This window comes from Sporothrix brasiliensis, assembly GCF_000820605.1.
Source record: "Sporothrix brasiliensis 5110 chromosome Unknown Cont16, whole genome shotgun sequence".
NCBI classification, from domain to species: domain Eukaryota; kingdom Fungi; phylum Ascomycota; class Sordariomycetes; order Ophiostomatales; family Ophiostomataceae; genus Sporothrix; species Sporothrix brasiliensis.
The window spans coordinates 791,417-807,550 of record NW_024467135.1 but is presented as its reverse complement, the minus strand read 5'-3'; the positions used below and the strand labels follow the sequence as shown (position 1 = coordinate 807,550).

At 55.2% G+C, this 16,134-nt stretch overlaps 6 protein-coding genes across 6 annotated transcripts; 4 read left to right on the top strand and 2 right to left on the bottom strand.

Annotated features, from left to right (window-relative positions):
* Nucleotides 1–78: 78 nt before the first annotated feature.
* On the top strand, nucleotides 79–1,800 carry SPBR_04185 (U3 small nucleolar RNA-associated protein 7; the record flags this gene model as incomplete). The annotated part of the gene is made up of 1 exon (XM_040762468.1): nucleotides 79–1,800. One exon carries the CDS (start codon nucleotides 79–81, stop codon nucleotides 1,798–1,800), a length of 1,722 nt encoding a protein of 573 aa, XP_040621508.1.
* A 595-nt stretch (nucleotides 1,801–2,395) lies between these two features.
* On the top strand, nucleotides 2,396–3,223 carry SPBR_04406 (peptidyl-tRNA hydrolase, PTH2 family; the record flags this gene model as incomplete). The annotated part of the gene is made up of 2 exons (XM_040762689.1): nucleotides 2,396–2,816; nucleotides 2,898–3,223. 2 exons carry the CDS (start codon nucleotides 2,396–2,398, stop codon nucleotides 3,221–3,223), a joined length of 747 nt encoding a protein of 248 aa, XP_040621507.1.
* A 440-nt stretch (nucleotides 3,224–3,663) lies between these two features.
* SPBR_04340 (nicotinamide riboside kinase) lies at nucleotides 3,664–4,683 on the top strand (the record flags this gene model as incomplete). Its single annotated transcript, XM_040762623.1, has 3 exons — nucleotides 3,664–3,809; nucleotides 3,897–4,005; nucleotides 4,147–4,683. 3 exons carry the CDS (start codon nucleotides 3,664–3,666, stop codon nucleotides 4,681–4,683), a joined length of 792 nt encoding a protein of 263 aa, XP_040621506.1.
* A 1,047-nt stretch (nucleotides 4,684–5,730) lies between these two features.
* On the top strand, nucleotides 5,731–7,976 carry SPBR_04128 (U4/U6.U5 tri-snRNP-associated protein 1; the record flags this gene model as incomplete). The annotated part of the gene is made up of 2 exons (XM_040762411.1): nucleotides 5,731–7,702; nucleotides 7,789–7,976. The coding sequence occupies 2 exons, from the start codon at nucleotides 5,731–5,733 to the stop codon at nucleotides 7,974–7,976; spliced, it is 2,160 nt and encodes a 719-aa protein (XP_040621505.1).
* A 257-nt stretch (nucleotides 7,977–8,233) lies between these two features.
* On the bottom strand, nucleotides 8,234–12,273 carry SPBR_04042 (uncharacterized protein; the record flags this gene model as incomplete). Its single annotated transcript, XM_040762326.1, has 2 exons — nucleotides 8,234–8,348; nucleotides 8,420–12,273. The coding sequence occupies 2 exons, from the start codon at nucleotides 12,271–12,273 to the stop codon at nucleotides 8,234–8,236; spliced, it is 3,969 nt and encodes a 1,322-aa protein (XP_040621504.1).
* Nucleotides 12,274–13,571: 1,298 nt separating this feature from the next.
* On the bottom strand, nucleotides 13,572–14,459 carry SPBR_04381 (uncharacterized protein; the record flags this gene model as incomplete). Its single annotated transcript, XM_040762664.1, has 1 exon — nucleotides 13,572–14,459. One exon carries the CDS (start codon nucleotides 14,457–14,459, stop codon nucleotides 13,572–13,574), a length of 888 nt encoding a protein of 295 aa, XP_040621503.1.
* Nucleotides 14,460–16,134: the final 1,675 nt, after the last annotated feature.

Genomic DNA, 16,134 nt, shown 5'->3' with positions numbered 1-16,134 from the left:
AACCGCAGAAATTATTTGTGACGCTGTTTTCTGCCGCTCTTTTTGCCCATCACAACCATACTTGATACCGTCAGCACGATGAACGAATCTGCAAACCGGTCACAATCGCCGGCGAAAAAGACGATGGCGACCATTTCGGGCTCGGGACGGGTGACAAAGACGGGTGCTGTAGCGCGCTACGACAATGGAGCCGAAAAGGTGTACGATTTGAGACTCGATCTCCGGTCCAAAGACGAGCAAGAACGGATACGGCGACACAAGCAGGCACAGAAGGAATACGGCCGAGGACGGCAGATCGACATCAAGAACATCAAAGACAAGAAGCTCAAGCGGAACCTTGGCAACCTGGAGACGCGGTTTCAACGAGCAGCTGACCAAGCGAAGGACGCGGAACTCCTTCTCGAACATGCGGGTGGATTCCTAGAGCCCGAGACCGAGTTGGAGCGCACATACCGGGTGCGGCAGGATGAAGTGGCCCGAAGCGTGGCAGTGGCGGCGGCACAGAAGCGGTTTGACCTCAAGCTTGACCAGTTGGGCCCCTACCTCTGCGAATTCACACGGACGGGCCGTGAGCTTTTGCTTGCTGGACGCAAGGGCCATGTTGCAACAATGGACTGGCGTGAGGGCAAACTGGGCTGCGAGCTGCAACTGGGCGAGACGGTGCGCGACATTCGGTGGCTGCACAACAACCAATACTTTGCGGTGGCGCAAAAGCGCTATACCTACATCTACGACCGCAATGGCGTCGAGCTCCACTGCTTGCGGAAACATGTCGAGGTATCGCACATGGAGTTCCTGCCGTACCATTTCCTTCTGGCAACGATGGGCATGTCCGGTCATCTCAAGTACCAGGACGTGTCGACGGGACAGCTCGTCTCCGAAATCTTTACCAAGTCGGGCACTCCTGTGTCTCTGACGCAAAACCCGCACAACGCTATTCTCCATACCGGCCACCAGAATGGCACCGTCACACTTTGGTCACCGAACTCGTCCGAACCCCTGGTCAAGATGCTGGCACATCGTGGGCCAGTGCGCTCCCTCGCGATCGATCGCGAGGGTCGATACATGGTCTCGGCAGGCCAGGACTGCCGTATGAACGTATGGGATATCCGCATGTTCAAGGGCGAGATCAATTCCTACTTTACAAACGGTCCTGCAACGTCGCTCGCCATATCCGACAAGGGCCTTACGGCCGTAGGCCACGGAACACGGGCGACGGTGTGGAAGGGCATTCTTTCGGGCCCCGGCGCGACGGCTGAGAAGGTGCAAAGCCCTTACATGGCCTGGGGTGGCGATGGCAAGGCAATTGAACGCGTGCGCTTCTGTCCTTTCGAGGATGTCCTCGGCGTGAGCCACAACGCCGGCTTCTCCTCGTTGATCATTCCCGGAGCCGGTGAGGCCAACTTCGACGCTCTGGAGGTGAATCCCTACGAGACGGCCAAACAGCGGCAGGAGGCTGAAGTCAAGGGCCTGCTGAATAAGTTGCAGCCGGAGATGATCGCATTGGATCCCAACTTTATCGGCAAGCTGGATCTCCGCTCGGAGAAGCAGCGGCGGGCAGAGCAAGACCTCGACGCGGTACCTGTGGACATTGCGGCGGAGATTCGGAACAAGGCGCGAGGCAAAAGCACGGCTCTGAAGAAGTACCTGCGGAAGCAACGGAAGAAGAATGTCATCGACGAGAAGCGCATGAAAGTAGACGAGATCTGGAAGGAGACCCAAACTCGCAAGGACGACAAGCTAAAGGAGGCCAAGGCCGAATTGGGCCCGGCTCTGGGGCGGTTCGTCCGCAAAGATTAATGTGTACGGAAGCCTGCGGCTATTGCTCTGTGTTGCTTTATAGCTTTGTCTTTCTGGCGTTCTTGGAGAGGCAGCAAAAATAGACTTATGTACTATTTAGTCATATCATACCCATTTTAAAGGTAAAAAGCAGTGGTGCAAAGCAAGATACTCCCAACGGCATAATACGGCGGACGTAGTATTCATATTTGTGACTTGAGTTGGCTTTTAGCATTGTATCAATTCCACATGCTGCCCCAAGTGGCAAGTGACAACAATCATTTTCACGTGGGTAGAGCGTCACAGCGGCGCTGGCAACCGAGCGATGGCCCCTGAAGGGCTTAGACTTCCCCTGGAAACGCAACTAATTAGTGTCCAAGCCCCTTGGCCTGGCCCTGCTCCTTTCGCGCCAGACAGTCTGGGCCTGCCAATGTTCCTGGCCGCTATTGCTTTGCGTTGGGGTTTGAAAAATGGCACAAAAGTTGTTATAGTCGACGCACATACTAACCACAATACCTTAACCACGACACTCATTTTCCACTTTCCCACTCTAAAACGCTCTCCTGGGCGGCCGCATTTCCAGAAGACCTAATCCCCGGACGATTCGCTCCCGACAATGGCTGCGTGGGCTGACCGAACCATGGCTAACCCGACGGCGGTGGCCATCAGCACGAGTGCTGTCGCGTTTGTGACAGGTCTCCTCTTTGGCATCTACTCGACCCGCGGCTACCTGATCTCGCCCGAGTTAGCCGAGGAGCGGCGGCGGAACCTGACCGATCCGTTTGAGAGTGAGGCCTCGGACGTGGACGACGGTATCCTGCTGGACCATGCGCCAAACTGGGCCAATGGCGACGAGGCCGATGTACGGGACGGCTTGCGGGCATCCAGTGTAGCGGGCAGCAGCACGAGCAGCAAGAAGAAGAAGAAGAGCAGCAAGGACAAGGAGAAGGAGAAAGCGCGCCATACCCACAGCCACTCGGGCGACGAGGAGTGCAAACTGGTGCTTGTTGTGCGGACAGATCTGGGCATGACAAAAGGTGAGTTGTGGGAGGGTAGCTGTCCTCCTTTCTCCAAGTCTAAATATTAAATGTACGACACACAGAGGCTAACAAAAACAGGCAAAATTGCTGCCCAATGCGGTCATGCCACGCTGGCTTGCTACAAGATCCTCCGCCGTGCTGCCGGACGCGACCCGACATCGAGTGCCGCCCGTCTACTACAGCGCTGGGAGCGCCGTGGTCAGGCCAAGATTGCTGTGCAGGCCAAGGGCGAGGATACGCTTGTGACACTCATGGGTATTGCACATAGCCTAGGCGTGACGGCCGAGGTAATTGCCGACGCAGGGCGTACACAGATCGAGTCTGGGAGTCTCACCGTGCTCGGTGTCGGCCCGGCGCCGAAGAGCCTGGTAGACAAGATTACGGGCCACCTGAAGCTTCTGTGAGAAAAGGTCGTGGGCATGACGATGGAGAGGATGCTGCGCAGGCGCTCGTACGGCGTCTCGATATGTCGACGGGTCACGCAGAGCGCATTTCCCATGCTTTGGAGGCGGCGGACTGTTTGTGGTACGCACACGTGACCGCCATTTTTCAACAACAGTCCATCGGAGGTACGTTAACCACCTGCCGATCTTGGCCACTGGCCTCGAGCCAGAGCGCCTAGCACCCCGCTATTTGCAGGTGGAAACGCCCACCCAAGGCAGTGATAGTGGGCGCAATGCCCGTAGCAGATAGCTTCGGGGGAGACGATGTGTCCAGAGTCATTACATCTTTTATTCCCCGTTAAAATACGTAGAAACCAATCTGACGTATCTGCTTCACTTTTTCCGTGTGACAGGTGAACGTTTGCCACCCAAATCCTCCCACTGTCCGCACATTTCCCACCATGGCCACTGTCGATCGTAGGGCCATAGTTGTTGGCATCAGCGGCTGCTCGTCCAGCGGCAAGACGACGCTGGCAAGGCTGCTCCGCGATGTCTTCCCAAACTCGTTTATTCTCCACGAAGACGACTTCTACAAGAATGACAAGGAGTGAGTGGCCGCGGCTGTGACTGTATGCCGCCCCAGGCTCAGATTCAATCTTTCTTGTCAAACCACGTTCTAACGCCCGCCGTGCAGCATTCCCATATCAGTCGATGGTCTTGCCGACTGGGACTGTGCAGAGGCACTCTCACTCCCCGACATGGAAAAGGCGCTCCTCCACATCCGCACGCAGGGTACTCTGCCGGTCAGTCGCAACTCTCATTTGTCATGCCGCACAGATCATGGCAACCGGCCATGTCGAACCTCGACGCCCCCTCTTCCTCCCCCCCACCCCTCCCCTCCATCTTGTATACAAACCTCTCCGCTCACACCATCGCATCCGCAGCCCTCTCTTTTCTCTAAGGAAGACCAGAACTCTGTCGGCAACTGCCCTGTTCCCGATGCTGCAATTGAGGCGCAGAAGGCCAAAGTCCAAGCCTGGCTCCAACCGGGCCAGCCAGGCAACAAGCTCGTAAGGGGCGGCGGAGGCGGCAACACACTACGGATTTGCTTTTTCGATGGCTTCCTGTTGTATTCAGAGAAAACACGCGCGTCCATGGAGCTGATCGACGTGCGTCTGTTCCTACGGGTGAGCCACGCAAAGGCGACGCAGCGTCGTGAGGCGCGGGACGGCTACGTGACCCTCGAGGGCTTCTGGAAGGACCCGCCAGGTTACGTTGACAAAATTGTATGGCCTAACTATGTCGAGGCGCATAAGTGGCTGTTTGACAATGGCGATGTGGAAGGCACCCCGAACAAAGCAACGCTTGAGGCAAACGGCATTTTGACCCAGCTGGACAAGGGCATCGACATCGATATGTTAACGACGCTGGAGTGGGCTGTGGACACACTGATACGCGAGCTGGAGAACAAGTACTTGTGAGACGTGGAGGTACGATGCATCCAACGTGCGCGTTTGTGTCCGGCCCCAGACAGCGGGGGATAAAAGGAGGTGCGTAGAAGGAAAATAGGGTAGGCCCGAACATCGCATGTAGACGTGAGATACGACCAATGTGAGCGCTACCGACACAGCGCTGTACTTACGTGCTCCCAGTCATCAATGACAGTAACATGTTCAAAACATGCGAGCAAAGCGCAAACACGGCAGCAGTTCGGCGTGCGATACTTAATACAACCGGCAACTCGGCGTGAAAGCGTTGAAATGGACAAACCATCAATCGTTGTTGACAATTATCCGCAGAAAAGTGTAAATATTTGTGACCAGAGTCATGGTTTTCCCCTAACCTCATGGATCGACGATCGTCGGAAAACGGCTTGGAATATGACGGTCTCGAGCCTTCCTAGTCCGCGTCGCTCAGCTTGTTACGGCGAACTCAGCATCTCTCCAGGACGACTCGATTGCTCTGGGACCTGTCGATAGGAACTTGACACCATACCGCCGCCGCGAGGCAGAAGAATGCGATGTCTCCATAGGATGTATCGAACTGCCGCAGTCATCGACTCTGAACTCGCCGGCCCGAAAGCGCAGCAAGCAGAGGACGGCTGGGCACAGATCCGTGATTGAAGAAGAAGGAGAAGAAAGAGGGAAAAGAAGCTCAGGAAAATTTGCGGCGCAATATTTATGATGGAGCTCTAGACCCATATTAATTTTTTTTCGTAGTGATTACGAAAGACGATTTGTTTACCGCATCACGTGTAACGAACGCTAACGAGCCATTTCGTTATCTTATCGGTCGGCTCTTGTAAACAGCTTTTGATGGGGCGAATCTACAGCGGATCTTTAGGCATACAGCGAGGCAAAGTATCAATATAGTGACGACCTCTCCTCTCGACAACCGTGACGACTTCAATAAAAACTTCTTTGCAGGGACTTCAACGGCCTCGTTCGACGCGAAGCTTGCATCTACCCGATCAATAGAAGCTCGATACAATATCAATACCATTTAGTCCAACACAAGCTGTCACCGCTATGGACCTCGCAACGCTCGAAGAGGCAAACCGCCTTCGAGAGTCTATGGGCCTCAAGCCTTTGCCTATTCCAGGCCAGGAGCCACAGTCGAGAAACAGCGATGAAGATGACGACGATGATGACGATGATGACGATGGCGAAGAAGACGACCCCATGGCAACACTTGAGGGCCGCCACGCGGCAGCCTTTGACAACTTCAAGCAGGTGCAGCATGCCCAGTTGGCCAAACGCCGGCGCGAAGAGAAGGCAGCGGCCGTGAAGCGTGCACGCGAGAAAGCACAACGACACGCACTTCTTGAGGGCAAAACGCTGGGTGACCTGGATGATGAAGACGGTGTTGATGCTGACGGTGACGCCAAGTCGTGGCTGCGCGGACAAAAAAAGCGCCAAAAGAAAATTGGCAAGGTTGAAGAGAAGCAAAAGGCCAGCGAAGCTGCGACGGCCGAGGAGGAACGGCGGAGGCGGCGGCGAGCTGCAGGTGCGTCGAGCGAGGGCGAGGGCGATGACGACCTTCTGACAGGTGTGAAGGTGGGACATGACATGGCGTCGCTCCTGGACGGCGACGACCAAATCCTCACGCTCAAGGACGCGACAGTATTGGACAACGAGGATGAGGGCGATGAGCTGGAAAACCTTGGCTTGCGCGAGGAAGAGCAACTTCAAGAGCGTCTGGCATTGAAGAAAAAGCGTCCCAATTATGACCCTCTGAATAATGACGAAGGCTCACACACGATCCTTGGCCATTACGATGAGGAGATCTACGGCAAAAAGCGAAAGCATTTTACGCTTGACCCAAATGCGATCCTGGGTCTAGGTAGCGGGAGCAAAGGTGCTGCACCGGGCGCCTCCAACACAGGCGCGGCCGCTACCAATGGCCAGGCTGCAGATCAACAACACCTGGCTATCGATGACATTCTGTCTGGCATGCCTTCATCCGATTACCTCGACGCGCCTGAAATAAAGATGAAGAAACCAAAGAAGAAGACGTCCAAGACCAAAAAGACACGAACACGAGGTGGAGATGATGACGAAGGTCTCTTTCCGGCTTCCGCCGCCGACAACGAAGGCAACAATAGCGGCGCTGTCGATTATGCGGAGATGGACCTTGATGATGGGATAGAGCTAGCGGCCAAGAGGCGAAAGCGCCGGGCCATGGATGCAGAGGAGCTTTTCCGCGATGACGACGAACTGCAAGCCTCACTGGCCCTGCAACGACGTGAAGCTCTGAAAAAACGGAAGCGGACTCGACCAGAAGACGTTGCCAAACAACTACGAGAGGAGCCTGCAGCGCCTGCAGAAAATGGCGAGAATGGCGATGGTGACGCCACCCCTGCAACTGGCGGCCTTGTCATTGACGAGACGGCTGAATTCATCAACAACTTGAAGCGGCGAGAGGACCGTGAAGATGATTCCCCACGGCCCAGAAAACAAGCCCTAGCATCGTCAGTGACAGCCATGGAAGAGAGCGATAACGAGGATGTTGCGATGAAGGATGGGGGCGCGGACGGAGAAAACGCACGCAATGAATGGGAGGGCAGGAGTGCATCCCACCACGACAACGGTGGCGGTCTTGAGGAGGAGAAGAAGATCAGTGAAGGCTTGGGCGCGACGCTGTCGATCTTGCGGGGACGCGGCATTCTAGATGGCGAAGGCGGGGACGACGGTGTGGGTGCCTCCGAGAGGAACGCGCGCATGCGGGCGCACCAAAAGTTCGTCACAGAAAAACGGGTACAGCTCGCACGGTTGGAAGACGAGGCACGTCGCAAGCGCGAGCATGACCGGACATCCGGCCCCATGTCGCGTATGTCTGTGCGTGAGCGCGAAGAGTATGCCCGGAAACAGAACGCACAGCGCGAGTTCCAGACATCGCGCATGCTGCAAGACATGTTCAACAAGAGCTACACGCCGAACTTTAACCTAGAATACGTTGACGAGCACGGCCGAGAGCTGAACCAGAAGGAGGCTTTCCGAGGTGCGTTTTTACCTTATCCGGCTTTCACCCACCCCCCCCCCCCCTTTTTTTTTTTTTGCAAGATTTAAATGCTAACATGCACATAGCTCTGAGTCATGGATTTCATGGCAAGACCAGTGGCCGTGGGAAGACGGACAAGATGTTGAAGAAGATTGAGGCCGAGAAGCGTCACATGGCGGAGGGCATCTTGGACGCCAGCCAGAATGTCGGCATGAGCTCTGCAACGGCACAGCAGCTCAAAAAGCGCAAGGAGGCGGGCATTCGACTAGACTAAGGGGTTACATTCTGGTTACGGTCTTCCTTTTCTATCAAAATTCTACTATTCTTCTTGTAGGGAGTACGTAGTGTATATTGATCAAACCCATTCTGTTTTTCATTCCCACAGTCTCTTTGTGACCTTTTAAGTTTTTGTGCTTATTTTCCCCCTAAGTCTACCAATTTATATATTGATATATCGCATATTGCGCAAAATGACACTAGAAGTATATATATATATATATATATAACATAGCCAAAGAGACTGCTAAATGTTTACACCTCTGTCTCCACGTCCGGTGAACGCCCGGTAAGCTTGCCGACGTTCAGCACCCGGCGGACGGCAAACGTCGCCTCGTCCTTGGCAAACTGCATATTGCGCATGGGTTTCCTGTTTCATGTTAGTGCCCAAGACTCTTATGTATGGCCTGATGGTCGCTGACAAGACGGTATGATTCTTACCATTGCATTAACCCTCGGTGGCGGCGATGCAGGTCACGGTTTCGGGACTTGTAATCCTTGTACTGCTTGATGGGGTTGCTGATGCTGCTGATGCTCTTTCGGCGCGATCCTGACACACTTGTTCCATCTACGCTCTTGGAGCTATTCTGTCCATTGCTGCTGCCGGCGCCATCGCTGATCCTTGACGACAAGACACCGCCCGTAGCTCCACTGTTGGTACGACTGTGCCTGGCACTATTCGCCGTGGACGAGGCGTCGTTGATGCCCAGATCGACAGAATCGCCTGAGGGCTGAGAATGGTGGCCACTGTTTTGAGCGCCACGCATACTTCTGTGCCGGCTACTCCGACTAGCGGCGTCAGCTGTGCTGCGAATACGCGGCTCGCCATCTTCGTCCTCTTCAATATCGTCCTCGTCGAAGTCGTCTTCATCGAAGTCATCGTCGTCGTAGTCGTACGCATCCTCGTCTTCGTCATTGCCGACGTATCCAGTAGCACCGGGGCCACCGAAGTCGTTCATCGTTTCCTGACGGTTTGGTCCGCTTGGTACGCCATCGACATCGGCGCCGGTCATATTTGCGGCGGCAGTATCCACGGCAGTGGCACCTTCGGGGCGGTCTGCACTTGTGCCAAAAGCATCTGACCAGTCAGTGCCGTCCTTGGCCAGCCATTTTTGCTGGTCACCCTTGGAAGCCGACGCAATCACATCCCGGCTCTTTAACAGGGACTCGTTGTGCATCTTCTGTACGTGCTTGGGGATCTCGGCCTTGACCACCTCACCACGGACGCCTTCAGCAAAGCATGCCTCCCAAGTCTCGACGGTCTCACGCGAGTCGTTGTCGCTGATGAACTTGAGGTGCTCGAGGTCCATACCGGGCTTAAAGCGACCGCGAAACTGCAAGCGGCCGACCTCTTCAATGTCGATGTCTGGGATGGAGCGGTAGTTCTCCTCGGTTATATAATTTTGAGAGAGGCGTAGTGGGTTGTCGCATTTCCAGATGGGAATGTCGAAGCTGGTTTCTTCGTTATCGACAACGTCTTGCAGCCAGATGCTAGCATAGGCAACCTTACCGCGGCGACCGACGGGATGAAGCTCAAAGAAAATAGGCGACCGGTAACGGTACTGAACGGGCAGGCGCACACGATTGTCGCTCCTGGCCGCGTGGTCCTTGCCCTCCTCGTCGATGCCGCTAATGTCCCAGCGCAGACCATGGCCGGTCTCGGTGCGGCTGCTCTTATCGCTACGGATGTTGGCAGAGCTGCCTCCGGTGCGCAGACGCATCTTGACGCGGGACGACGGCGCATACTGTGTGGATGTAATGGAGTCGGAGAGGAATTCGAAGGTGCCGACCTCGCCGAAGCCGACTTGGGAGGGCGGCAGCGTCAGCTCGACGGAGCGGAAGAGCAGGCTGATACGGATGCGCCCGAAGCCAATGCCGCCATCGAGAGGATACCAGCGTGTGCTTTGGCTGCCCGTCAACAGTACCTCGGATAACTTCAACGGCACGACGCCAATGATTGGGTCGTGCTGGCGGTTGCGCGAGTCGCGGACGGTGACGGTGGCAATAGCAGAGCGCCAATCGCGGATGAAGCGCTCAGTACCGGCCTCAAAAATAGGCTTGGACGACACGACCTTGGTGCGCGTCTTGTACACGAGCTCGTCATTGATGATGATGGTGCAGTAGGCACTCGGCAGCCTCTTGCCCTGCTCCTCTTTCAGTTCACCAGCCTCGGGCCGCGCAGGCTCGTACTCACGGCCCTTGCGCTTGCCGTTGGATCCTTTGACATTCTCGAGCTCCAGACCGACCACCTGGTGTACAACGACACTGAGGACGCCGCTAGGCCACAGAGGGTCAGGCGGTGTGTGGACGACTGCATCCTCCTCAGGGCTGGTGATGACGCCATGATCGTCCTGGAACTTGGGGTCATCGCGCAGCTCCTTCGGCAGTGACGGGTTCTTTCCGTCGGTGCGCAGTGCGCGACGGAACTGGGTCTTGCTGAAGTAGCCCACCTCCCAATGCAGGTCACCCGGCATACTGCTCTCGGCCTTGACACCACGCAGACCCGAGACTTGTGGAAACATCTTGCCGGGATGGGAAATCAATTTCTGGATGCTCAGCTCGACCTTGCCAACAACATCATCAGCAGACGAGCGGTCGCTGTCCCATAGCTCGAGCGACAGCTGCTCATCCGCGCGGATAATGTCGGGTGTGACGATCAGGGCAGCACACTCCTCAAAGACGGGGTTGAGATCGTCTTGGATGACACGCGTGCAGTACTGCGGCTTACCAAACTTGGAGAAGGCCACGCAGATGTACGGGTCGGAGCCGCCGCCCTTCGACCCGCGGGCATCCTGCTTACTGAGACCGGTGGCCTTGTGGATGCGAATGAACAGTACGCCGAGCGCGGTTGTGTCCTTTTGGATGCCGTCGCCCTGAAGCATCTTACCAATGTCCAGCGTCATGGATTTGGGCGCGACATACATATTGGCAGCCGTGGCAATGGTCCAGTTGACAAAGTTGGAGATCAGGGGCAGGTTGAGCACATTGGCCCCCTTCTCCACCAACGGAATGCAGCTGGCCTCGATCTTGGGAAGACCCATCAGCGTGAAGCTGAGCGTTTTGACAAAAGGCGGCTCGGGCGAGAAGGCCACACGCATGCGAACCGTGCAAACCAGGCCGTTGAGCTCAACCCAGATTGGGAAAGGGACGCCAAAGAGGCCCCGGATACCCAGGTAGAAAACCAGCTGCATGCCCATGTTCTTGGCCTTTGAGGCAACGTCGCTGCCTGAGGGTAGCGAGTGGTAGGCGACGGTGGCTTCAAGGTTGTAGAACTCGCCACCCTCCTCCTCAGCTGCGGCCTCTTGCGGGTCCATGTTCTGCTGGTTCTCCTTGCGGACCTCTTCCTTGAGGTCGCTAACATGAGAGTCGGGGAGAGCACGCAAACTCAGAACGCGGATGGGATTAGAGCCTTGCGAGATGTCGTTGACCTTTACGTTATCCACGACTCCCGGCACACTGGCCTGCATGACATCCTCGAGCGTGTCGGCGACGCCGGCAAACATTTCCGGGTTAATCAGGCCCCAGATAAGCGCGAGGGCCGAGTTAAGCCACTCGACCGACTCAGGGATCAGATTAATGACAGCCGTCTCGCCCCGCTTCTGCTCGCTGGACCACTCCATGTCGCGGCCCTGGCGAATGAGGTCTTTGAACCAGAGAAAGATGCCAGAGGCCACACATATGGCTAGTGGGATCAAGCCCAGCAGGCGGCCGCCAAAGAGCTTGCCGACAAGCACAATGGCCATGAAGATGGTGGCGCACAGCACATTGGCACGCGCCTCGAGTGCGACGTACATGGGCTCGAAGCTAACGGAGGGCGTCGGGTGGAAGAGCACATTGGTCTTCTCGCCGTGGATGGGAACATCGCTCGTCGAGCCAGGCTCTACCGGATCGGGCGGTGCTGTGATGTCCTGGTTGCGGCGGTACTCCTCGCCAGACTGCGTGGCTTCGGTTTTGACCGTGGTCTCCTTATCGAGGTTGGCATTGGGCACCGACAGCACGGGATTCTGAATGGACTTGAGCAGCTTGCCATCCATGTCGTCAATCTCGACCTCACGCCCTGTGACCGGGTCGGTGACAACACGGCGTCGCTTGCCGCTGACATCGTTTGCCGTGTGGTCAACCGTCTCACCACCAGGCTGGCCAGGTTGTTGTTTCTGCAGCCGAGCATCGATTTGGGCATCACGTTGTTTTTTCTCTTGGTCGAGGTTATCCATAAACTGCTTGATGTTGGGGATGCGGTTGGCCCCAGAGTAGTGCTGGCCCGAAGGCACTATCTTCTCCTGCGTGTTCGACATTGTGTCTCAGAATCGGCGGATGGCAGAATGCCGGGCAAAGGCTTTGTGAAAAATAGAAAGGACGAAGAAAACATAAAAACGAGGGGGGATGGCAAGTTTTGTACAGGCGCCGGCAATTGGCACCAAGTAGATACAAAGTAAGAGGCCCCAAAGAAGGAAGGAGCAACTTGAGGGGTGATGAGTACGAAACTTGGCATGTCCCCAGCAACGCAAAAGAGCGACCCATGATTTCATAACTTCGGCTGCCGCCGATGACGAACTTGGCTTGCTTCGCCAGGGAGCTTCCTAGCCTCCTTGGAACGCTTTGTACCAGCTGCGGAAAATGCCAGGGCAGGTGCATGCAGTAATACTTTTCTTTCAGGCTCCGTCATGACAACAAGCGCTAATTGGCAAAGATTGGCTGCACGTCGAATGTTCAGCTAAGAAATATTCGTACGAAGTAGGCATCGGAATGTTTCCTTTGCACTGTTTCTCAAATGCTACGACGTTTGAGAGACAGTGCAAATGCTGGTAGTATTGTGGGCTATTAGTGAGTCGTCGCCGATCGGTTGCTGTTCTAAGCATGAAAGTCTAGCTCGTCCATGACGTCATTGCCACTTTTATGTGGGACAAAAACTATGGGGAATATTGAACCACCACTATATCACTACAGTGCGACACCGTGTGAAATTGTTTTTAGCAGCACTCGGGAGTCGGCTTGCAAAACATGTCATCCATCAGCTTGACATTGGCATCTTGGCTAGGTGCCAACCAAATAGACTAGCAGATCGCTTCCTAAGATCTTTGCCAAGCGACGGGACTCGATCGCGATGCAATCGAAGCCTGGACCTGGCTCACTTGGCACTATGTAGGCACTAACCGCTGACAGGTTTGGCCCGTCAAGCACTATTTCCAGGGGCAGCCTTGCGCTTTGCTAGACAACATTGGAGCAGTTCGTTCGACCAGTGTTCTCATTCACTGCATTTTCGTCGCACAAGTTTTGTTGCAACGCAAGAAAGTTGCCCCCGCCGTCTTGTCAGTCTCACCCACTCGCAATATTTATGTAACAACGGCCGCAAGGTAGTGAGTGATCTCGTACTTTTTTAACGACGTGCTCATAGCAAATATAAATCAATAGATGTAGCTCTTAAGAATCAAGTAAAATCCTTCAAACAAAACGCCTGCGCTGTGAACAATGCAAAGCGGCAATGAAATCAGTGCCTCACTAAATAACAAAGGGATAGTCGGCCCGGCCCCCCATTCCCCCTCTCGAACTCCATATCATCGCTTTCCATCTCACACGGTGTTACACGCGTCCCTCATCCCGACAAATCCCATGGTGCCGTTCTTGCGCGCCCAGCTGTGGCGGCTGCTGCCCGAAACCAAGCACCTTGCAATTGGTTGCCAAGTATGGTGGTGGGCGTCTGCATGTCCATTTCGGTGTCAGCGGCGTGGGCTTGGTTGCGGTCGCCGTCGCCAAACGTGCTGCCCTCAAGGCCGAAACCGTCGCCGTCGCCGTCGCCGTCGCAGCCGGACTCGCCCTCGCTGTCCGTGGCATACGGGGTAGGTGTGCTCTTTCGCTTGCGTGCATCTTTGGGTTTAGACGGTCCAGAGGGTACAACCACCTTGTCCGCTTCCGCAGCTGCGGTGGCCACATCGCCTGTGACAGGCATTGTGCTCGGCTCAACTGCGGAGACGTCTGAGTCTTGCATGTCGACATCCTCATTGAAAGCATTGGCGACAACCGATACAGGGTAAAGGCTGTGTGCAAAAGCGGTCGTCTGTAGTGCCAAGGGTGTCTTCAAATCCGCATCGGCGCCGGCATCCGATGGTGTTGCCAGCGCGTCAGCTTGCGACGTCGTTGGTGTTGCCGTAGATAAGGCGGCTGCTTCGGCCATCTGAGCAGCTTTGAGCGCTATCATAGCACCGCTCAGCGTTGCCTCTTCCTCCTCGTCGTGGCCCAGGGTCCAAACCCAACGGCGTTTCTTGTCCCTCCGCGGTTGTTTCCGTTTGCGGATGCCGCCTGGCGATATGGGTGTTGTTGCCGTGCTCGTGCTTGCACTGCTCGTGCCAAGACCTGCCATGCGCCGACGCATTTCTTCAAACGGCCCTGGCGTCGTGCCACCATCACGGATCTCGTTGCCAGTGTAGGCCAGAGTTAAATCCAGCACGGTGTCAGCGTCGTTCCCTGTAGGCGTGGATGTCATTGGCGAGGAAAACGGAGAGGAAAACGGCGAGGCTTCTTCACACAGCAGGTCAATGTGCGATTTGGTATATAAGTTGGTCGTGATGGTCTGTGTGAGGGGCGAATTATACATGACACGCCGAGAAGCCTTCTCGATAAGCCGCTGCGACTGCCGGCGGGCAGATGTGGGTGACAAGGCCGTAAAAGGTGGCAACGGCGAGTTCCGCAGGATGCTGTGAAGCGCCCGCGGGTGCACATATGGCGCCGGGCGTCTGGGCATCGAAATAGCTGGTACTATGACCCGACCGTTTGCCGTGGCGGCCGCTCCAGTTGTAGATTGTGAGTGGGGTGGTGACGAATGCAGGTTAGAAGGAAATGGAGTATCAATTCCTGTCTCGGAACCGGTAAAACTGCTCTCGCTGCAACTATCTGTGCTTGCCGTGTCGGCATCTCCATCCACCGGGCAGCCATCTTCAGATCTAATAAGGAAGCTTGCATTGCCTGTGTTTCCGTCACTTTGACTATGCCGCCGTACGTCGTCTGGTGAAAAACAGAACACTTGCGGCTGAGCAGTTGTCTGGTCAATAGGCCCGGCAGAGAGAGGCGGCGTAGCCGTCATCATTGTACTTGGAAAGGCAACATCCTTCGCCACTGCAGGAGACATTGGCCGTGCGGTCAGGGGCGTCTCCGGAAACTGAGTTGTCACATAAGGCGTGTGCGCACTGTGGTCCAGTCCACTTTTGCCAGGCATTTGCAAACGCGGCAGTTGAGGCAGACTCTTAGCGGTCATGTTGATGGCCGTGATGGGCTCCGCCGTGACTGGTGCAGGTGTCGATGCTGATCGATCGATGGCCGTGGAGTACACATTGGATAATGTGTTGAAAGATGTCGGCGACCGTGGATTGACGACGGCCGCAAGTGTTCGTGAGGTCCGAATGCTTGGGCCGGTAGATAGAGCCTTGATCTGGAGAGAAAGCCGCGGCCTCTTGGGGGGGCTATAGCTCGACATTGCGAAGGAGTAAACCGGGAATCGAGGAATCGCGTTGGGTTGCAAATACGGCAAGGCAATGCGCGAAACTAAGAAATTTGAGGAAGAAGAGTGCTCAAACCGACGAGGAAGTCTGACCAGTCTAGAAATCGAAACTTGGACGACGACTGCTTCCACGGTAAGAAGTCGTAAGAGACCGTCTGATCAGTAACGGGCCAAAAAAAAATAAAAATAAAATAAAATAAAATATTAACAAGTGCGCATGAAAAAAGAAAAGAAAGAATAGGAAATGGTTCGGCAGTGAGGCCTGGGCGGTTCAGTAAATCGACCAACGGACGCAAGTAATAATATTCCGTACAAAGCGGCAGCAAAGATCAGAGTTACTGCGATGGTTTGTCCCTAACGACCAGGAGCCAGGTAGCTAACCTGCGGCGCCAGCTAGGCCCAAGGGTTGTGGGAGGCAGTGTGCAGCGCTGGGAGATAGCCTTGAACTCTAAAGAAAGGGAAAAGAAAGGGGAAAGAGAGAAAACATAAAACAGCAGAAAAACCAGCCGGGCGGGGAAGGAATCATACAATATAATAAATCAGAGAGGAAGGAAGAAACCAGCGAGAGCGGAAAGACGTCGTTCAAATAAGACTGGGCGAGACGTACAGGGACAGAGTGGCACATACATGGAGACTGAGAAATAGAGAGATGTCCGGCAATATA